At 38.1% G+C, this 24102-nt stretch overlaps 1 protein-coding gene across 1 annotated transcript in view; it reads right to left on the bottom strand.

Annotated features, from left to right (window-relative positions):
- The window catches only part of dntt (deoxynucleotidyltransferase, terminal), a 156738-nt gene that overhangs the window by 83656 nt on the left and 48980 nt on the right, over positions 1-24102 (bottom strand). Inside the window, exon 10 of the mRNA XM_079855672.1 lies at positions 9396-9498. Within this exon, the coding sequence (XP_079711798.1) occupies positions 9396-9498 (103 nt within the window). The remainder of the gene's footprint in view (positions 1-9395; positions 9499-24102) is intronic.

Here is a 24102-nt window from a genome sequence, read left to right as displayed (position 1 = left end):
GTTATGCAAATTAAGAAATGGATTAAGGGGTTTCATGGTTCCAGGTGACCCAAGGGAGTCGAGATGTTTTGTGTCGGCTTATGCCGATGATGTAACCATTTTTGTTACTGGGCAAGAGGATATGCAAGTATTATGTGAGAGTTTGGATATTTACGAAAAGCATCTACGGCCAAAGTCAATTGGGAAAAAAGTAATGGTTTTATTGTGGGCCAGTGGGAAAATGGTGGGCCACCGCCACTTCCTGGGGGATTGCATTGGGGAAAAGAAGGTATAAAAATTCTCGGAGTGTTTTTAGGAGTTGAAAGCTATAGGAAAAAGAACTGGGAGGGTTTGCTGGAGAAGGTGTCTGCTAAGTTGTCTAAATGGAAATGGCTATTGCCAGAGCTATCCTACAGGGGTAGAGTTTTGGTTACAAATAACCTGGCCGCCTCCATGTTATGGCACAGACTCAATGTTTTAGAGCCACCAGATGACATTGTTAAAAGCATCCAGAGAAAATTGGTGGAGTTCTTTTGGTCAGGACAGCATTGGATTCCTGCGTCGGCTCTGTATCTTCCAACTCAAGAGGGGGGACAGAGTCTGATAGACATAAGGAGCAGGATCCACACCTTTCGATTACAGGCAGCGCAGAGACTGTTGTATGAGGAGGACGTGGGGTGGACAAATGTGGCATGCTCTCTGTTGAGAAGAACATCGAATCTGGGATATGACAAGCAGCTGTTTTTACTAAAAGTTAATGAACTGGATTTGAATCATTTGACTTCATTCTACCAATCCATGCTAAAAGTGTGGAACATGACTTTCTCTGTGACCAGAGAGATTTCGCGACCACAGGATTGGATTATGGGAGAACCGCTGTTTCACAATTCTTTGATACAAACAAACATTTTGTCTTCAAGCAGTGTGAGGAACTGTCTGGTCAGAGCGGGATTTACGAAGATCGAACATCTAAGGGATGACAATGGGTGGAGGACTGCAGATTCAATTCAGCACAAGACAGGAATACGTTCTTTACGTTTCGTGGATCAGATGTTGGAGGAAGTACGCTCAGTGCTGCCTGGAGCCTGCAGAGAAGCATTGGGAACGCCTTCACAGGGATGGAGCTATAGTTTTCCAGCAATACGGGTCTCTGCTGCACAGAAAAGTCCGGATGATGAAGACACTTTTGTGTCCTTTAAAACTCCAGAGTTGGGATTATTTCAGGACATTGGCAAAAAGGCATTATACATTGTGTGTGTTAAAGTGACTCATCAAACTGTTTTGAGAAGAGTTAAAACATGGAGGTGGACAGAAGTGTTTGGACCAGACTTCAGAGGCTGCTGGAGATCTCTGTACAAACCTCCTATTGAGAAACGTACAGCAGATTTACAGTGGAGACTGATGTATGGTATAATAGCTACGAACAGACACGTGGCGCACCTGAATCCAGAAATAGGGAGGGAATCTCCTTTTTGTGGAACGGAAGAAACGGTTGAACATTTGTTTATACAGTGTGAGAGGTTAAGAGGTCTTTTTTACTTTTTAGAGGTTTGTTTTGAAAGTATGGGTGAGGATTTTTCCTATAAAGTTTTTATCAGTGGTCCGAAGTACAAAGTCAGTGATCGAAGAAAAGTGGTTTTGTCAAATTACCTTTTAGGAACAGCCAAGATGGCAATTTGGAGGACACGGAAAAATAGGATCTTGGGAACTGGTTCAATTGATGCAGAGAGAGTTCTGAAGGGGATGGTTGCTGCTCGAATTAAAATTGAGTTTGCTTATTTCAAATTAGTTAATAATGTTATAGATTTTTCTGCAATGTGGTCGGTGGGAAGTGTTTTGTGTGAGGTTGGGGAGGATGAAATGTTGGTTTTGAAGATGTAATGAAAGGGCTGTAATCGACAGTATAGATTGAATTGTTTCTTATTATATTTTTAATTTATTTATAGTTTTGTAGTTTTTGGATGACATATTGGAATGAATAATGATAAATAAATATATTTTAAGCCTCTCTCTGTCTCTCTCTGTCTCTCGCTGTCTCTCTCTGTCTCTCTCTCCAATCCAATCCACTTTATTTCTATAGCACATTTTACAAACATAGAGTTACCAAAGTGCTGCACAAAAGACTCAGAACATACAAAAGAATCAGTATAAAATCATTTCAACAAAATAAGAAAACATATATAAAAAAAATATAAAAAAATAAACACCACAGAAAAGTGGTCTCTCTGTCTCTCTATGTCTCTCGCTGTCTCTCTCTGTCTCTCTATGTCTCTCGCTGTCTCTCGCTGTCTCTCTCTGTCTCTCTCTGTCTCTCTCTGTCTCTCTCTGTCTCTCTCTGTCTCTCGCTGTCTCTCTCTGTCTCTCTCTGTCTCTCTATGTCTCTCTCTGTCTCTCTCTGTCTCTCTCTGTCTCTCTCTGTCTCTCTATGTCTCTCGCTGTCTCTCTCTGTCTCTCTCTGTCTCTCGCTGTCTCTCTCTGTCTCTCTATGTCTCTCGCTGTCTCTCTCTGTCTCTCTATGTCTCTCGCTGTCTCTCGCTGTCTCTCTCTGTCTCTCTCTGTCTCTCTCTGTCTCTCTCTGTCTCTCTCTGTCTCTCGCTGTCTCTCTCTGTCTCTCTCTGTCTCTCTATGTCTCTCTCTGTCTCTCTCTGTCTCTCTCTGTCTCTCTCTGTCTCTCTATGTCTCTCGCTGTCTCTCTCTGTCTCTCTATGTCTCTCGCTGTCTCTCTGTTTACTATTTATTAATGTAGAAAAGTAGTAATTTCTTTTTTTTTTTTTTATATTACTGACCCCAAACTTTTAAATGATAGTCTTAGGGCCCTATTTTAAGGTCATGTCCGACGGGAAAAATGGTCTGCGCTCCCGGCGCATGGTCTAAAAGGGTCATCCGTATTCTCTTAATGAGCAATGGGTGTGTTTTGTGCGTTAAACCAATCAGAGTCTAATCTCCCATTCCCAGTTGTGCTTGCGCCATGGTGGATTCGCTATTTACATGGTGGAATTTGTAAGCGGAAAAAATGAACGCTTCTCTAGCAAGAAAACGGATCTGTGCTGTGGACCCGCCTATACTTGCACATTACTAATGCGCTCTTTAAATAACAAAAAAATATTGCACCATTGACTTTAGACCAAGTTTTTGTTGGTCAATGGCGAAATATATTTCATTCCTCAAAATAGCAACGCTCCAACAATGCGCCTGAACACACTCCTCGTTCTCAGACCAGCACACCCATGGGCGCACAGATGGGTGCAAATGCATTTCTATTTAAACAACATGGTGCAGGATGTGAAAATGATAACTGCGTCTGGCTGAAACTAGCAAAACACACTCGCGTCGCACCTGGCGTTGCATTGCGTTGAGTGTGTGATAGGACCCTGTGTCTGTTATTTAAATGAATGTTGATAGCATGGATCAGATAATTTGGAAGATCTCTAATATTAATTGCAGAATTTGAGACATTGTTGAGCTCTGAAACTACCGGTGATTTTAACTGCATCTTTTTTTTCTGTAGAGAAACATTTCTTTAAGGACAGTAATGAGATTAAATGGTAAAGCACAAGGAATTTTGAGTCTCTGTTTGATTGCTCACAGGAGAAGCGCTCAAGCTCTTACTGAGATCTCATCCGTGATGTTTCAGTGAAGCGGATCTGAACGCAGGATTGATCAGTGAGAAACGTTGCGAATGCAGAGACTAATAACAAAGGGAAGCGGATGGAAAGAAAGAAACACAAAGCGAAAGAGGAAGGCGGGCGCTGGGTTATTTTTAATCTGTGAAATGACAGAAGGGCGAGAGGCAACCCATCATCATCGTTGTTGTCGTCTCTTCCCACTCACTCACTCACTCACTCACACATACACACATACACACACACACACACACAAACACACACACACACACACACTCACACACACACACACTCACACACACACACACACACACACACACACACACACACACACACACACACACTCTCACACACTCACTCACTCACACACACACTCACTCATACACACACACATACACACACACACACACACACTTACACACACACTCACTCACTCACACACACACTCACTCATACACACACACACACACTCACACACTCACTCACTCACACACACACACACTCACTCATACACACACACTCACTCATACACACACACATACACACACACACACACTTACACACACACTCACTCATACACACACACATACACACACACACACACTCACACTCACTCACTCACACATTCACACACTCACTCATACACTCACTCACTCACTCACTCACTCACTCACTCACTCACACACTCACTCACTCACTCACTCACTCACTCATCCATCCATCCATCTACACACTTTATTCAGCAAGGGCACATTCAATTGATCAGAAGTGACACTAAAGACACTTAAAATGTTATAAAATATTCTATTTCAAATAAATGCTGTTCTTTTGAACTTCCTATTCATCAAAAATAAAATGTATTAGTTTGTAAAAAAATATAAACTGTTTTCAACATTGATAATAATCATAACATAATGATAATAATTGTTAAGCGGTTATTAACACGGTTCCTGAAGAGGGTCGTTCATGAAGCGGAGAGAAACTGAAAACACAATCTGTCAGTTTTCTTTGGCCTTCATAAAGACACAAGAGTAAACACTCACCTCGGCAAACTAAGTTATCAATAAATCTGTCAACGTCTCGAGCTTCAGTGTCTTGAAGTCCATCATCACTTCATCACTCAGTCTCACAGAAACGCTTTACAGTTCCACTCAGCCGTGACACTCAGATCCTCCTGTCGTGTCCGAGCACAGACTGATGGACAGATCTGAATCCCATTCAAGAGGAAAGAGTGGAGGAGTATAGTACGTTCTTTTTTTTCACTCACCGGCCAATTTGGCTACTAAATTTTAAAGTTACCGGCCATTCAGAACTTCTTCTAGCCAAAAAATAATAATAAACGGGAAAAAAGAAATGAACCAGATTAACTATGTCACAGCTTATATATATATATATATATATATATATATATATATATATATATATATATATATATATATATCCCCACCCCAAAAATGTCCCCAAAAATGGTTTTAAGTCAGTTACTTATATCTTTTGCTGTAGTGTGTCAGTAGGAAATATCAGTTTACATTTCCAAACATTCTTTTTGCCATTAATTGTTTCTGTATGCACAAGGAGTCTGACAACAGCCGGTCTGATCTGATCTCACCATCATCGAGTCCGTCTGTGATTACATGAAGAAACAGAAGAAACTGAGACAGACTAAATCCAGAAGAACTGCGGGAACGTCTCCGAGACGCTTGAAGAAACCTTCCTGCAAAGCTACAGGACTGGGAAAAGCACTGGCACTTGTGTTAAAATTCTGGAAAGTGAGAATGCTTTCAAAAATAAAATCACAAATTGAATTTATTTATGATTTAACTTCTATTAACTAATTCAAATCAATATGGTGTAACGACCCTTTGCGTTTAAAGCGGCTTTTGTCCAGGTACACTTGCGCATAGTTTCTCAGGGAGCTTTGCAGGAAGGTTTCTTCAAGCGTCTCGGAGACGTTCCCGCAGTTCTTCTGGATTTAGTCTGTCTCAGTTTCTTCTGTTTCTTCATGTAATCACAGACGGACTCGATGATGGTGAGATCAGATCACACCGGCTGTTGTCAGACTCCTTGTGCATACACAAATCTCACTGGATTATTACAATTAATGGCAAAAAGAATGTTTGGAAATGTAAACTGATATTTCCTACTGACACACTACAGCAAAAGATATAAATAACTGACTTAAAACCATTTTTGGGGGGGGATATTAACATGCCTAAGACTTTTGCACAGTACTGTGTATATATATATATATATATTATAAAATTTGGATTTCATACATTCATTTCTTATTCAAACAAAATCCTGTCATCCAGCATCTTTCATCCTCATCACCAAAAATGTGTTTTAGGTGGACAGATCAATATAGTACAAAGAACATTAAAAAAAAAAAAGGTTTGGATGTTGGAAAATAACAATGGGCCTCATTCACCAATATCTTCCTAAGAATTTTCTTAACTTAATAAACTACTTAATAAACTTCTACGTCGGATTCATGACGTTCTTAAACAACAGAATTGTTCGCACGTGTGTTCTTAGGATTGATGAATCCCACGTCTTCGTAATTGAAAGCGCGTGCCAGTTGTTCCTAATTAGCATAAGGAAACGCCCCGCAAATTCGCATATAAGGACATGACACTTCAGGGCCGTGTGCAAGAAAAGATGGAGGATGTCCAAAAGACGCACAGACGGCGGTGGTCCACCGATCACCAAACCAAAAAAGAACTTCAGTAAATCTGAAATAGAAATTCTACTGCAACAGGTGAATGCCAAACGAGACATAATATTTGATTTAATCAGATTAATTGCTGATGTAAATTGCAGTGTTAGGGCCCTATCTCGCACCCAGCGCAATTGACTTTGTACAGCAAAGCATTTATCATTCCTATTTTGCACCCGCGCACAGCGGACTCCCTCCACAGACGCACGTCGGTAAATTAGGGAATGAACTTGCGCTCCCGGGGGCGGTTCAGCGAAAAGAGGAGGCGTGTTCCGGCGCAAACGTTCCCTGGTGCTATTTTGCAGTTTCAGAAAACAATTCCACCACAGACCAGGAGAAACCTCGTCTAAAGTCAGTGGCGCATGTTATTCAGAGGCTATTTTAAGGGCGCATGCTTGGCCATAATGTAGCGTGTGCACAACACACACACACTTTGCTTCTCTCATCTACACAGACGCAGCCGTTGCAATTATTACAAGGAAAAATATTACCACACGAGGGAAATCATTGTTGTGTCCATGAAGATGTGAAAAAATAGGCATAAATCTAGCTTACATATTTACCCAAATTATCATACGCCTGTTTAAGCGAAGCTAATCTGGGTGTGTTTCTCCATCCCCAATGTCACTTCTCTGTGTTTTACGGCCCTGACGAGAACGCCGGTCTCCTCGGCTGTGAACCGCTCCTGGCAAATCCGCCGTTATAATAGCAATCCGCCATGGAACAAGCGCGCCTGCTCTTAAAGGGAATGTGAGATGACGCTCTGATTGGTTTATTTCACGTTACGCCCAAACCACACCTATGAGTAATGAAGCTACTTCAGACCAACACATTTTAGATTTGCGTCGGGCGCAAGAGTCATTTATCCCGCCGGTATAATAGCAACAGCGCCGAGACCCGCCCACAAAGTTACTTGCGTTTCGCGTTTGATACTTGCGTTTCAGATCGTTAAAATAGGGCCCATAGTGTTTCTTTGCATACTATGATTTTTCCTAGCCTGGGTTTCCCCATGCTGCCTTGAGAGCGATTTTATTCACGCTGCTAGGCAGTCTGGACACCATGGACCAGATTTTCCCCTCAAAAAGGGAACCAATCACAGAACGGGGAGGGAGCAGCAAGATGATGACGACGTCAATGCGACACACCGAAGCAGTTTGTTTATATCTATGGATCCAACATGGCAGCAGACGCGAAGTTACCTTTCGATGCAGCCTTAGATAGTGTTCTGAGTAGTTTAGAACGCAAGTTTATTTCGTCTTCTTCCTCGTCGAATTTCTGTCGCTCTACATACGTCATCTGGTATAATTGAAATGATTGGCTATAATCTACGTGCAGGCGCATTTGATAGACATTCGTAGCGCCCAATAAACGGCTCTGGGCATTCATAAACCACGCCTCAAATACGAGAAAAAGAACATGTGGTTCCCAGACCACGTCTCAATGAGAAAGAGGTCTGACGTTAGCCAGGCTAGATTTTTCCAACAAATGATCAGAAATACATTACAGTCAAATACCATCATTGTAAACGACTGTAGAATAACTGTAAATAAAATGCAGATACCAATTATTTGGAGCAAACTGTCATCACTCAAATGTGCGTAAGAGTGCTCTCGAGTGTGCGTAGATTTTGTTCTTAGCTAAGAACAAATCCAAGATAAGAAAACATTAGTGAATGTCAGAATCTTTGTAAAAAGTGCGGTTTAAGAGCACATTTCTTCGTAAGAACGGTTGGTGAATGAGCACAATGTCTTTTCTGTTAATCAAATGCTTTTTAATCTTCGCTATTGCTTCAATGCTTCAGTCTTACACGAACTTCCCCAGGAAACTGATTAAATATAATAAGTAACACGACAAATTGGCTCGTGATTTGACAGAGTTACTCGCCACAGTTGATTTTTTTGGTGAGTGTTAATTTCAAGCCCTGCTTCTAGCTGTATGCATTACAGTGACTTTACCATGGTAAAGAGCTGTGGTTTGTAACAATATGAAGTGAAGTACCTAAAACCCCAATAATCGTGATGTAAAATCAATGCAATGCACGTTGTCTTTCATGGCTCTCTTCTTTGATTATTTAAAAATGAACACCCTAAAAACCGGGTGAATTTTCACACAGAATCCTGTTTTGTCTTTCTTTACTTTCTTTAATGACCTGCCAATCTTTAGAGAATAGATGAAGTTGTTTATCCAGCGACAGCATGAACAATCCGCTCTGATTGTTTTAAGTGACCATTAAAATCCCCCGTCCCAACGACAGCGCCTCTCGTCTCCGCAGAGCAATCAAAGCCACGAGTCCCACAGCCGAAAGTCGATGAAATCACGGAGAGAGTCAGACACACTCCAGCACATCTGATGAGGAACTTTACTCAAGCTGATCGATGTGCTTACAGCAAAACACAGCTAGAAAGTGTTCACAACCAGACTGTAGATGGGCATTATGGGGCATCATCCACAAAAACACTTTCATTGCTTTTTAAATTAAAGTACATATATATATATATATATATATATATATATATATATATATAAGATTTCATTAAGCAAAAGTATATATTTTTTATTTATATTAAAAATCATATATATATATATATATATATAATTATTATTATTATTATTATATTATATATAGAGCAGTGAAAGCATACTTTATTTTATTATTTATATATATATAAAAAAATAAAAAATAAAAATATATATATATACAAATATAAACATATGTATGTACTATGTATGTATGTATGCATGCATGCATGCATGCATGTATGCATGTATGTATGTATGTATGTATGTATGTATGTATGTATATATATATATATATATATATATGTATATATATATATATATATATATATATATATATATATATATATATATATATACACGAATTAAACTAATTGAATTAATTAAAAAATACAAATAAAATATACGTTCATTGTCTGTAAAATATTCAAGCAAATTTCCCAAGCAAAACGTTCTAAACTGACAAGTTTATTCTCGAAACAAGGTCATCTTTTCTAAAGCAGAACTTGAGCTCATCCATTTAACGCATGGAGAAACTGATCTCAGTATTGGTCCTGTACCTGTGTTTTGAATCGCTGGATCACCGCTGGCAGAACGGCGTCCTCTTGTCCAGGTTCGGGTGTTTTAATGATGAAGTCCACATCATGACCAAACTCCTTTCCCCTGCAGAATACACACACACACGTCACCATAATGACATTATACAGTGAATGCATGTTCACTCTTCAACAAACTAAGATGCACATTCTGTCAGCAGGAGAGGATTTGACGGAGATCGTATGATGAGATACACAATAATCGTGTGAGTAACTGTACAGGGACATACGGTTCATTTAATGGCTTTGCCTTTTTCTATTACTCAAATAAGCCATTTGGCCCTGCGTCATTAAACTCCAGAGCGTCTCGAGTGCCGGAGCTGTCAGGACGTTTTATGAGTTTCACTGCTGTGTGGAGAGATTATGAAAATGAGTCTCCAAAACTCAAAGGCCTCGTAGGCAGCAAATTCAGGTGGGAGGAAGAGATATTCCAGGATATTTTAGGTAAAAATATATAACAACTCATGGGGGGGGGGGGGGAGACCTTTCACAAGAGTTCAGTTTTAAAAAATATATGTAATGGCTTTTCAGTTCATTTTAAAGTGTAAAAAAATATGAAAAAAAAAATCATAAAAAAAATTAAAAATAGAAAAAATTGCAAAAATTGAAAAGGTAAATGAATTAAACTGTTGTTTTGACCAGCGTAAATTAATGAATAATTATTAATGAGAATTACAACGTGACATTTATGAAAAATAAGCTTGTGTTTTTAAAAAAAATACAAAGTCTATTATATACATGTTCATGGACAATTCTTCAATCCACCAAAAAAAAAAAAAAAAAAAAAAAAAACAATATTATAAAAAAATAAAATATTACTTTAATGTAATATTGATTAAAATACATACATTAATTAAAATACATGAATTAAAATGAATGAATGAACAAACAAACAAATGAACGAATCAACAAATGAATGAACAAATTAACAAACAAATGAACAAATTGCTTCAAATCTTTCATCATCCAGTCAATCCTGATGGGTAAAAACTAGACTTGTCCTATTCTTTCTTAATCTTGTGTGGTATTAATGTGTTCACTTGTTTACATTATAATATTACAAAAATATGATACTGGAATTTTAGTGTGGAGGACCGAATTTAATAAAATCATTTTATTTTACACAGCTAAGCACAGTAAGAGAAAACAAGCATTTATAAACTGCACTGACTCCGAATGCTGTAGTTTCTGAAACGCACCCTTGGTCTCCCTTATACAGTATATAATAAGGCATATTACATGACATATTTGCTTCGTGAATAGATCAGGTGGTGCCGCATTCAAGGACCATCTGAAGCCCTAAAAGCTAAACACAGTAAATGTTCACTTGAGCCAACACAAATGAGTCTGAGCACCAGAAAAGCGTGTGAATGTGGATTTTTCTGGTTTTAATGGCAGTGAGAAACACGAGCGTAGGCATAAGAGGCTCTCGAAACTCTGAACATGCATTGCTCTTTCCTTCTGCTCGCAGACGCAGGATTAAAGTCTGCCGAGTAAACACAACTTCATATAACCTAACGCATGCCACGCAGCTTTTAAACGCTGCTATTCATTCAAAACCAAAAGCAAAAGAACAGCAATGTTCAGCACAACTTTTTAAGAATTTATGCAGCTTGCGAATTATTTAGTGCGGGCGTCATTTAGAAATGAGGTTTTTACTGCCGGATCCAATATTAGGTCGAGAGAACACCGCTTGTTTTTCAAGGGTAGTCACAGATTTATGGCATGACATATAATACACAACACCTCCGCTCCAAAACCTAGTGAGCGGCCTTGCTGTCTACATAGGCAACATCATAAATGTCAAGTCAAGTCACATTTATTTCTGTAGCGCTTTATACAATACAGATTGTTTTAAAGCAGCTTCACGGTAATAAACAGAAAAATAATGATGCAAACTTTAAAAGAGAGACATTCAATGTTTTCAGCTTGAAAAAGACATTATAGTGTCATTTTTCAGTTGATTCAGTTCCACTTTGCAAAGTTCATTAATTATGAAATTTAATGCAGATTTAAGCAGCTCTGCAGAAGATAATAATGTCATGATTCCACTCAATTCAAGTTTTATTCTCATCCGATATTGTCAGTCAAATCAATAACATTTCTGAATATTGCACTGGAGACAACTGATTTTAAAAGCATTTGATGTTTGCATGTCGCAAAGTTACTGTAATTAGCACAGAAAACACACATAAACAGATTATTTTCATGCTCATAAATAAGTGTTATTAAAGCATGCTTTATTGCCAGTGAATGAACACAAATGATTGCATGATTCAGAAATGTGTCACAACGCAATTCATAATGCAAAGCAAACATTGCATTGCCGGAAATTTAAGAAATTTATACTTTTATTCAGCAAGGACGCATTAAACTGATGGCAAAGTGACAGTAAAGACATTTATAATGTTACAAAAGATTCTATTTCAAAATAAAAGCTGTTCTTTTGAGCTTTCTATTCATTAAAGTATCCTGAAAAATAAAATGCATCACAGTTTCCACAAAAATATGACTTTTCAACACTGATAATAATCATAAATGTTTCTTGAGCATCAAATCCTCATATTAGAGTGATTTCTGAAGGGTCATGTGACACTGAAGACTGGAGTAATGATGCTGAACATTCAGCTTTGATCACAGGAATAAATTACACTTTACTGTATATTCACATAGAAAACAGATGATTTACATTATAATAATATTTCACTGTTTTACTGTATTTTGATCAAATAAATGCAGCCTTGGTGAGCAGAAGAGACTCTTTCACAAACATTAAACACAAAGTGCTGATCTCAAACAGCAGGATTAATGATATTTGAAGGAAACTCTCTGTTCAGAGATGTACTCCTGGAGGCTTGTTAATGGAGTGTGTTCATGTAAACGTGTGTTCGGTTTATTGATGTCACAGGATCTGGCTCCAGTCTTCCAGCCAGAAATGAAAGAGTCGAGGGGAACCGGATCACAGAGCCAGTGTGTCGCTCGCTTTTGATCCAGACTTCAGGCCTCAGAAGCAGCAGCTAAACCACCACACACACACACACACACACACACACACACCAGCTGCGCTCCTCCTGCTTTGATGGAGATCCGTCAGACGCTGAGCCAAGCATCTCACGGTTAAGTTGACATATAAAGGAGAACAGAATGAATGGTGGATCCGCCAGAAGCAGCGTTTGATCCTTCAAGTCCTCTGGGAAGTTCATCTAACACTTAATGTTCAGCAATATTAGTCATTTGAATACACTGACACTATTGGATGAAAACTGAACTGAGCTGGATGATGACATCACTGTTTTCTCCATGAACTGAACTCATTTAATAATCGATGAACTTCACACAGTTATTGAACCGAACTGAATCAACGCTGAACTTTGAAACAATCTGTATTGTAAAAAGCACTATAGAAATGAAGCTGACTTAATAAAGAGTAAGAAAAATAAAATCACTTAACAAACACAATTTATTTCTACCAAAATTGTTGTCATAATCATAATTACCATTTTTCAAGTCAAGACTTTCATTTGTCGAAAGTTACGACGCACCCAGTGTTATTTTAGTATTATTTATATACAAATATAACATATTTCGTAATATTTTGAATTAGCTTTTAATTTTTCAATTTAGTTTATGTTTTGGTGATTTTGTCATTTTTATCATTTTAATGTGTGTGTGTGTGTGTGTGTATATATATATATATATATATATATATATATATATATATATATACACACATATATATACATATATATATATATATATATATATATATATATATATATATAGACACATATATATTTTTTTATTTTTTTTTATTTTTTTCAGTTTTAGTAATTTTAATACTTCAACTTATTTCAAATAGTTCCTAAGGCAACATTTCTAATTTTTGTTTAGGTTTAAGGTTTTAAGTTTAAGCTTTAAGTTTTTTTATTATTATTATTTCAACTTTTTTTCAGTTATTAAAATGAGTTTTAATAGTTTTAATAACATTAATTTAAATAATAATATTATAATATTATTTAAATAATAATAACAAGTTGGACCATGTCAAAATTGCAATGTTGATAGAAAATAAAACACAGATAACGTGTCTAAGTTACATTTTACAATTACATTCAGAAATAATGTAAAATAAAAATACCGGTAAATAAAACATTTACAAACATTATTATTTTAGTTCCTCTCACTCCACAACAAATCCTTCAAATGCTACGGAGAACGGAAAACATTAGTATAAAACACGCACACATTAAAGTGGCATTTATTATAAACACCAAGCCTCAACAAACTTAACCAGCTAAATTTGCATTTTCTGTCCAGATTTATCACTATTCCTCATCAAATATGAACAAACTAAACTGTACCATCAACATTCACAATTGCCTTCATGATCAATACCAAATGAGCCTCCACTAATACAGCCATTACAGCAGCGCTCGTCTTGTAAATACAATCATCCCGACTCGTCTTGAAGTCTGTCGCGCGATAGCTAATGGCAAAAGAGTGTATCCGAGTGAAAAGGAAGGTCTCGCGGGGTCCTTTTAGAGGAGCTTATTGAGTGGGCGAGCAATGTGACACTGTTCATTAAGAACTCAACAAGCCTTGCTAATGTGCTAAAGTTCAGCGCTGGCGTGTGGGAGTTCCGGCTCTAGCACTCATTCTAGACTGAAAAACATGCATATATAAACCCGCTGCCAAACACACAGTATTAGCTTTAACAGGCATATTAGTCCAATGAAGCACACTGAGAAGTGCATAAGGTCAGATTATATTGGAGTCATTTTGATGGATAAATGTGTGTGTGTGCATGTGTTTTGCATTTAAAGAGGACCTATTATGCAATTTTCAGTCTTGATGTTGTTTTGGGCTCTACTAGAACAGGTTTTCATGCATTATTTTCCCCATATTCTCCTCTCTTCCCAGTCTGTCAGTAACGCTCTGTTTACTTCCTGTCTCTATGAAGCCCCTCCTTCTTAAAAGCACACTGTGCTCTGATTGGTCGGCTGGAGCAGTGTGTTGTCGAGAGCTTCGAGTGCGTTTGGGAAATGTCCCGCCCCTTAGCATAACCACCAGTTTAACACACTACTAACTCAACCAGGCCCCGCCTCTTTATTCTGCGCATTAATTATTATAATGAGGAATATTGTGACGTGTTTGTTCCCGGAAGAAACTCAAGACTACAATGGAGTTCAGAAACACTGACACTGATAAAGAGAATTACTTTGGAAACCTTTTTCATGCTCAAACAGCAACATTACACACTAAAGAGAGATGAACGTGGAAAAACATAACAGGTCCTCTTTAAAGGGGTTGTTAAGCACAAAAAAATATATATATTTTGTCATTATTTACTCACTCTCGTCATTCAAACCTGCATGAAATGTTTAGCAGAATGTTTATGCAGCTGAGGACGGAGCTGTGCTTTTAAGGAAATTGTATAATATATGAAGTTATGCTCTAATGCACACTAAGTCTCTGAAAACATGCAAACCTATAAGTCTGAGCTGGAGCCGCACACCCATAAAGACCTCCTGAAAAATAATTTCTGGCTTACGAGATATTACATGACAGCTATTTATTTGATGTCACACTGAAATCCCCCGCTTTAGGAGACAGTATTCTGCTTCTCAGACATCACACATCTTTAGAAGAGCTTAAGAGCTGAAATGCTAAATTAAACTCTTCTGACTTCAGTCACTTTCACAGGGATGAGAGAGAAGAAGAGAGAGGAAGATGCTGTCAAACACACACACCAATAAACTGATTCATCAATTCATTTATTAGTGTTTGCACTGGAAAAAAATGCTTTTTACTTAGTATTTTTGTCTTGTTGCCTTTGGCTTGCTCAGTTGGGGATATTTTGGGAATATTCATTTATTTTTATCAATCAATAAATCCCACTAGAAACAAACCTTGTTGTATTATTTTAATTTAATACTGTGAAGCTGCTTTGATACAATTTGTATTGTGAAAAGCGCTATACAAATATACTTGACTTGACTTGACTTGACTTGTTTCCAGTCCAAATATCAAACAATTCTTAAATCAAGAAGCATTTACTTAAAGGGATGGTTCGGAGTAAAATCCACCTAGGGTCCTTTGCACCATGACCTCGAGCCAAACACCGCTAATGGCGCTAATGGATCCAAGGCTGTATCTGGTAAATTACCACACTAATAATGCCCAGAATGGCGCCAAACTTCTACAGTAGTACATATAGGTTCTGTACTCATAAAACGAGGCATTGGAAAGTTTGTAAGTACATCAGGAGTTTATTTAAATAACACTTGCCTGACGGCTAATGCTACCGCTAACCCGGACGTCGAGGTCACTTCAGTGGTTTGGGAAAAGCACGTAAAAGTCCTGCAGAAAGCGATGCATAAGGATGTGGTGTCACGATGAATTATTATTTTTTCCGAAGTGAAGTGTTGACAACTTAGTGTTAACTAATAATTGTTATAAACTGGTACTGCCAGCAAAATATTAGTGCATTCCTGGAACTGGGCGTCGTTACACCACATCCTTATGCATCGCTTTCTGCAGGACTTTTACGTGCTTTTCCCAAATCACTGAAGTGACCTCGACGTCCGGGTTAGCGGTAGCATGAGCCGTCAGGCAAGAGTTATTTAAATAAACTCCTGATGTACTTACAAACTTTCCAATGCCTCGATTTATGAGTACAGAACCTATTTGTACTACTGTAGAAGTTTGGTGCCATTCTGGGCATTATTAGTGCGGTAATTTACCAGATACATCATAGGATCCATTAGCGGCTGCACTAAACCATCCGGCTGATCTCTCTAAATAAGCTCTAACTTTAATAATGTTCAACCAAGGGAATAAAGGCTTCTGGGGGGGGGGGGGGTGTTTGGCTCGAGGTCATTGTGCAAAGGACCCTAGGTTGATTTTACTCCGAACCATCCCTTTAAGTATTAGTAAATGATTAGTATTGTTATCTGCCAATGGGGTAAGAAATATAATCTTAATTCAAACAGAAACAAGATTATTTTTCTTACCCTACTGGCAGATCATTTTGCTTTTTTAAGCAAAAACTCGCTTAATTTTAATTTTTTTTCCCAGAAAACAAGACATAATATTTCATGTTATTTTTATTCAACTAGTACATGCATCTTGATTTAAGAATTGTTAGATATTTGGACTGGAAACGAGACAAAAATACTAAGTAAGAAAAGCATTTTTGCAGTGTGCCAAGTCAAATATCACTATTAGTAATGCTTATAGGAAAACAATACTAATCATTAGACTCTTTTCACTTGACTCAGTAAGAACCAACTTAAATACCCTAATAACTACCTAACCATGATCTAGCAAGCAACCATAACTATCAAAACCATAATAATCTCCCATAATGGCAGTAATGACCAAGCAAAAACAAACACTCCTCACAATTTCTTCCCCAATTTTAGATTTTAGTAACAATTCAATTTCAAACCAGTATTGCGATATCATATATGGTCATATTTCACAGCACATACTATTAATTTGGAGTCAGGAGTCTGTGGAAGGACAGTAAAGTCATTTCTCTGGGGTAATTGATCAGGGAGTGAAGCGTCACACCTCAGTTATTCGCTTCTCTTCTCATTTCTAATGAGCAGTGCTGTATCTTTCTCTAGCCGAGAGTGAAACCGCCACGTAGAGACTCTTCCGTCTGCGTTTGGTTTCGCTGCGCTGGCACAATCCTAACAGCAGAAACTTATCCGCAGAAATTCCCTTCACCTCCAATCAGCTCGAACAGACGCCGGCTGATTCAAACAGGCTCAAACGCTCACGAGTCAATGGAGGTTTGTACATTCGGCTAATAATGATGACATCAGCTCGAGCTCATTAATCTCAGCCTCATCTCAGCAAAGATCAAATGTCAAAACAATCAAAAGCATTTGAAAGATTCACAAAACATAAGATGGTCGTTTTTCTCATCCAAAGTTTATTTAATAGGCATTAGTGTTTCTTGAGTTGAATGTCCAGTAGAAGTGCACAAACCCGCCTCCACTCACTCACTCGTTTCATTTGCTCCGGATGAACATTGCTGGTGTTACAGGGCTCGAATTAATATGTTCAAATTGCGCATAATTTTACTTATTACCACAGATTTTGTGCTCACACCCAAAGAGCGCACACATAAAGCACTAAATTGAGATTGTTTTCACTGCTTATTGTGTCAAATACACACAAAATAATATCAAAATGTCTTGGAGAGTATTCACGTAAACACAGTCCGTTATGTGTTAAGTGAATGTAAACAGTCGAGAAAGAAAACGCACAAGTGACAGTATTAATGGATCCGTGCATCAGGTCTTAAAGTGACAGCAGCCTAATATTCCTGCTAGAGTTGTCAAAAAGTACAAACTTTAAAAAAAAAAATTGAAATTATGATGCTTTGAGCGCTGTTGAGTGGAATCGTGAACACGTCTGATTGGCCGTTGTGTTCTGCGCTCATCGGATACGTCTGTGATTGGCTATAATGATCAACGCACGGAAGCATTTGAGAGCACACGGAAGAGTTTGAACGTTTTCAGCGGACCGGTCCTGCTCTCAAACGCTCTCGTGTGTATTTTATAGTGCTCGGTGAAGAGCGTCATTGATGTATATTTACAACATGTTTTTAAAACGCTGATCATTGTAGCCAATCACAGACATATCCGATGAGCGCGTGAGTACAACGGCCAATCAGAGGTGTTTATGATTCCACTCAACATCGCTCAAAGCATCACATTTTTTAAATTTCAGTACCGATTGGTACCGAAGTCAGTACTTTTTGACAACTCTAATACATGCTGCCAAATTATGAGATAATATTAAAAAAATATCTATATGGCATTGATGTCAAAATTGTGACTGGTGAAAATGGCTTGTAACTTTGGAAAACCACTAATAATGCATAGTGGATAGGAAACGATTTAGACTTTGTAAATATGCTTTCCATTGGGGTGAATGAAGTCTGGTTGCGCGCTGCTCTGGCCCAGATACACGATAGCACAGAGCGGATCATATGCATAATTTGAATTATACACAGAATGTTGTATTTAAAAGAAACGGCTGGACAGATTCTGCATTAGAAACAGCACTGAATAGCAGAAGATAACAGCACTGCCATGCACAAACATAACTTACACAGTATGATTATGATCACTGTTTTGCTTTAGTAACAGCTTCATATTAAATCTAAAAGGGGAGTCTATTAGAAAACGTGGCTTTGCTGAGCTCAATGGCTCTGGCCGAGCTGCTGTGATATAAGCGGAACGCTATTGGCTATTTTAAAAAAGGGGAGGAGCTTTCTTCCTATTTCAGTGCAAGGGTGCTTTCACATCTGTAGTTCGGTGCATTTGGTCCGGACCAAGGGCGAAAAATAATACTTTGTAACATTTTTCAAGCGTTTTGGTTCCTTTTTACACTGATCGCTCTGGTCCGGATCAGTTTATGAGTTGATAAAACGAACCAAAATTCAGTCACGTGACAACATCCACATCACTCATTGGCCAGATGTGCCTTGAACGCACTTCCATAACTGCACTTCAATTGGTCAGAATTAACGTGCGGGAAAATTCCAACAGAACTACCGGAAGTAAACAAAGAGGTGGAAAATCCAGCAGACAAACGCCGCTGTTTACTAAAGGGAGACGACTGCGTGGGCTGGTCATATTTTATTATATAGTTTGTCTACACCACTTTAGACAAACAATAATGTTTGAGAATGAAGCGAGGATGCGGCTCGAAAATAACGTTAATAATTTCCATCAGGCTCCGCACCTCCTCACAACTCCAAGTTTGTCCGCGAGCTGCCATGCTTAGAGTGCAAACATTTCTCCTCATCCCATAATGCACAGCGCAGCTGACTACGGCAACTGGTTTAGTCCAAAAATGTGCAGTTCTTTGGCAATTGGTTCTGTTAGAGGTCGGATCACGTTCTCACCACAAACCACTAGCGACGCCAGGATTTTGATTGTAGGTGGGCCTCCAGAAAACTGGATGGGCCAGTTAAAATACGCCAAAAAAAAAACGGGTTCCCCTTCATCTCCGTTTCAGCTCTTTTCTGCGGCAATGAGGACAGCGACTCAGTAGCCTACCTGAATTTAATGCGTAATTAGCAGGTTTAAAAAAAAAAAATTGTTGCTATTTTTAATACAATTACAATTTCATTTAATTTATTGTTTAATAAAATTATAGGCCTATTATTTTTAGTTTATTAACAGCAACAACAGCTGTAAAGATGAAGTTGACGATCGCCATCTCCGTAGTGAACGCAACGCGCCTATAGAGAGAAATGCACATTTTTAACAATTTAAAATGAAAAGAAATAGGCTACTCTCTGGTTATGTAATCCATGATGACATCATGGATTACATAACCAGAGAGTAGCCTATTTCTTTTCGTTTTAAATTGTTAAAAAGACATTTCAAGCTTTCTTAAGATATATTTCATGTCTGTGAGGCATACGCTGAGTTTCGTTAAGTTAGGATGAGATGCGCTCCTGTTCACAAGCAATGCAAGTGACCGCGCGGGCGCCTCCATGATTATGTTGTCTGCATTGCTTCTTATTTATTAAATCCAGGCAATTGGTTGATTAAAAAAAATATTCAAATTAAGATACAATTTATACAAAATGAAATTCACTTAAAAAAAGACTTTCTACAAAACAAAACTTAATTAAGTTGTCAAAATCATGTCTGACCCGCTCCATGTCTCTCGATATTGCGTATCCTATCGTGCGGTTCACTTTTCATAATCAACATAGATGAAAAAATAACATTATAATATTTTAACAAATATGAAACTAAATGAGCTTATTTAATGGCTACAACATATATAGTAGGCCTACAGACTCTCTATTTGTACAAATTGCTGCACATTCATTTTATTCTGAATTTTGCACACATAAGTTGAAAGGCATTTGTTTGTGCATGCATCATATCTGCAACATTTATCAAGTTCACTGATAATTATGCGTGCATTTATTAATTATTATCTTAATGAATAATGTAACAAGGACGAAGCATGTAAACTGTGCATGTAAATGTGGACGAAGCATGTAAACTGTAAACATGTAAACACAAACGAACCGCTCCAGAGTTCGTTTCAAAAGCGAAGAGGTGGTCTCGGTACGATTGTTTGGTCCGCTTTTGGTGTGCACCCGTGTGCAATTGTCGCATTCACACCTGCCCAAATTAACAGCACCAATGGGGAAAACGAACTCTAGTACGATTCAACCAAACTAAATGAGGCAGGTGTGAAAGCACCCTAAATCTAAAAGGGGAATCTATTAGAAAACGTGGCTTCGCCGAGCTCAATGGCTCTGGCCGAGCTGCTGTGATATAAGCGGAACGCTATTGGCTATTTTTAAAAAGGGGAGGAGCTTTCTTCCTATTTCAGTGTAAAGTACATAACGCTGCGCGTTTCAAGGCACTTGAGAGGGACTTTAATGAATGATTCATGCCGCTTCACCTGGAGTTGAACAAACACTGCATCATCTCACCGTTCTCGTAGGCCTTCTGCATTTGTGCTCGCCGTGAGGAGACTGAGAAGTCTGTCACAGTGTCTATAACCTGATCCTCTGTAGATGTTAAAGCGGAAACTATTCCTGCGGCAAATCCAGACATCACTAAAACTGTCACGGCCAACGTGTGGCGCTTGCCGGAGTTCAAATAGCAGATTTCAACAGAGCTTAGCCTCGACAGAGCTGCAGATTTGCATTTTGAGCCGTAAAGTTTTAGAAGACTGTTTGGAGGTAAACATGATGTTTTCTCCCTGTCATAATCCCGTTACACCGATGCTCAGTCACATTAGTCATCCTGAGATATAGGGAAATGTCATGTGAGGAAAACTCATAAAGCACCCGTGACTAATAGCTCTATAGTCAAAACCTTCGCTGAATTCAACACACTTGCTCAATTACACCCTCTGTCAATGTCAAATGTCACTTTCTGATGAATGCTGTGGCTAAAGTGCAATTTTAGAATAGGATTGTGATGGCTTTATCGAGCAACACAATCTGAGCATTTAATTCTTTATATACAGTCAAACCAAAATGTATTCAGACACCTTCAACATTTCTCACATTTTCACAGTTTATTCACTATAGTTTGGAAAATGGTAATCAAATATGACAAGAACTATTTCACTGGTTTTGTCTATCCTTCTGTTAGACTGTCTCACACATGAATTATGTTGAATATCTGTCAGCTGTTAACCATTAGATAATACCAATTTAGCTCAACCAATCACCAAGCAATGCTTCATTTTGTTCAGTCTGTGGTGTAAAAAGGTCACATTAGCAATTAAAGAAAAAACACTTCAGCAAAACATGGTCAGGTCAAAGTGTCGGAATAATTTTTGGCCCCAAATTTGTATAAATTTTACGGGTAGTCACTGTATGAAGAATATTTGGGTATAATATGTTACAGTTTACTTTATTTTGCTATCCTCACTTACATAAATTAACTATAATGTCCTGCACCCACTTGTAAACATTTTTTTTTTAAATATATCTGGTGTCTGAATAATTATTGGTTTGACTGTATGTACTTCTTTTTTGCAGACAAACATCACTTTTGACCACCACTGTATAATAAATGCATACACATAAATGGCGATACAGCATGATAAGGTTCATAGACAGAGAGCCAGACTCAAATACTCCATCATTGTAAGTCTGAGCGATTTTTGGGGATATTTCATTGTCAGCTCGAAGTCTATTCAGTGAGAGAGAAATAAAACACCCAAAGTCAGACCAGGCCAGAGATGAGTTTGCTCGAGGAGGATTCAGATATTTTCCCCTTAGTTTTGAAAGAAGCCTGAGGCAAGACTGTACTATATGTTGGCTCTGTGAAGCTCACATAATAAATCAAACACATATTTCAATTTGAGTTTGTGTCTGACTCTACCGTGAAGCCGATAAAACATCACCGGCTAAGAGATTAAAGACATCTAACTTCATCAACGCTGTGTCAGTGAATGAATGTGTCAGTGTCGTCACCAAAAGTCACGCGATTCACCGTCTCCTGTTCCTCGAGTTACTATAAAACACCGTCACATCTTCAAAAAGGCTTTTGTTTTCATTTGCGCAGCATCTGTCATCTGTTGTGTAGGAGACGTGCGGTTGTGACATCTGTTCCACCCGTCCCTAGCTAATAATATCTCTCATCCGCCAAGAGCACATCAGCAAGATTTATAAAGCAAATAAGATAGAAAAAGCCAGCCTGAAATAAACCACTACTGACAAGATACACCAGTTTACTGGCAAGGTGCGCAGTGATAGCGCTGTTTTCACTTTAACTCACTTATCTGAGTGTCAGGACCATGTTATCTCTGAACAACGGCATAATATCACAACAAAACAGACATAAAAGCAGCTGGAATTCATGCACTGATCTTATTCATCAGACTTTCAGTACATTATTACTTTCCAAAAATATCAATCTTTTAAGTACTGTCATCATTCAGCATCAGATACATGGCCTGCGGAAACAAATGCACCAAGGCAAATTTATTTATATAGCACATTCATACACAATGGTAATTCAAAGTGCTTTACATGGAAGATGCATTATTTCGGCTTTACACCAGAAATAATGCACCTTTCCTTATTAAGCACAAAAAAACATGTTGAGGTTGAGTCTGTGGAGGTTTTAAAGCACTCTTCCCATAATTCCCATCACCAACGGCGAGTCTGACGGACCAAAAACAAGACAGCTTACAGACAGCTCGCCTCTGAATAATTCAAATAAACACCAGCTATAAAAGAGAAACTTTACAACTCCACCAAACCAAACACTACAGACCAAAGCAGACAGAGAGGATGAAAAAAAAACACCCTGTTCTTGATCAGAAAGCCATTCAGGCTCTGCAAACACTGTATGATTGAATAAGAACGTTTGGCATTTTCTCTCTGGCGAACGTTATTAAGATTCATAACCTCTTGGTCAAATTTTCTCGTAGACGAGCTCACCGAATGGACCCTCAAGGTACAACAAACACCTTTTTCCATTTACATGGTAGAAATGTGATCTGCAGTTTATTCTGAAGGGAATCCAGTGATATTAACCCACGGGTGTGACGACAGTTTGAAGTCTGTGTCAGGACATTAATCATGATTTTGCTGAACTCTCCAGTTTCTCAGACGTTTCTCGTCTCATGCTCAGTAAATCCACACGAGTCTCTCCTAGAGTATCAGAAGAAATCTCAACAATTTGGCAGATGAATCCATATTCATTTTACTGATCTATACTCTTACTCTGTCAACTACTCACTCATTAGTGAGCATTTGTATTTATCCAAATGTATTTCAAGGAAAAACATGGGAATTTATTTATATATATATAAATAAATTCCCAAGTAAATTATGCATGACAATTTAGAATTTGCATAAAATGCATTCACAAATGCATGCAGTTCAAGACAAAGTTTGAATGAGAGCTTGATTATTCTGAGGTTTTGAAGGTTATTTATGCCATATGTGCACAAAGGTGGTTAATAGGCAGTTGTGAAGCTGTTCTGAATAGTTGCTAAGTGGTTGCATGATAGAAATACAGAGAGCCAGACACAGAACACTCCAGCAGTGTCAGTTTAAGGGATTTTTGGGATATTTCATTATTTTAAACACAACCACATTGCATCACCTGAGCTATGAAAGAGCAAAGCATTACATTTTACATTTTCT

The sequence above is a fragment of the Squalius cephalus genome (assembly GCF_949319135.1).
Source record: "Squalius cephalus genome assembly, chromosome: 21".
NCBI classification, from domain to species: Eukaryota; Metazoa; Chordata; class Actinopteri; order Cypriniformes; family Leuciscidae; genus Squalius; species Squalius cephalus.
Note: the sequence above shows the minus strand (reverse complement) of the source record. Positions and strands in the feature narration are given on the sequence as shown.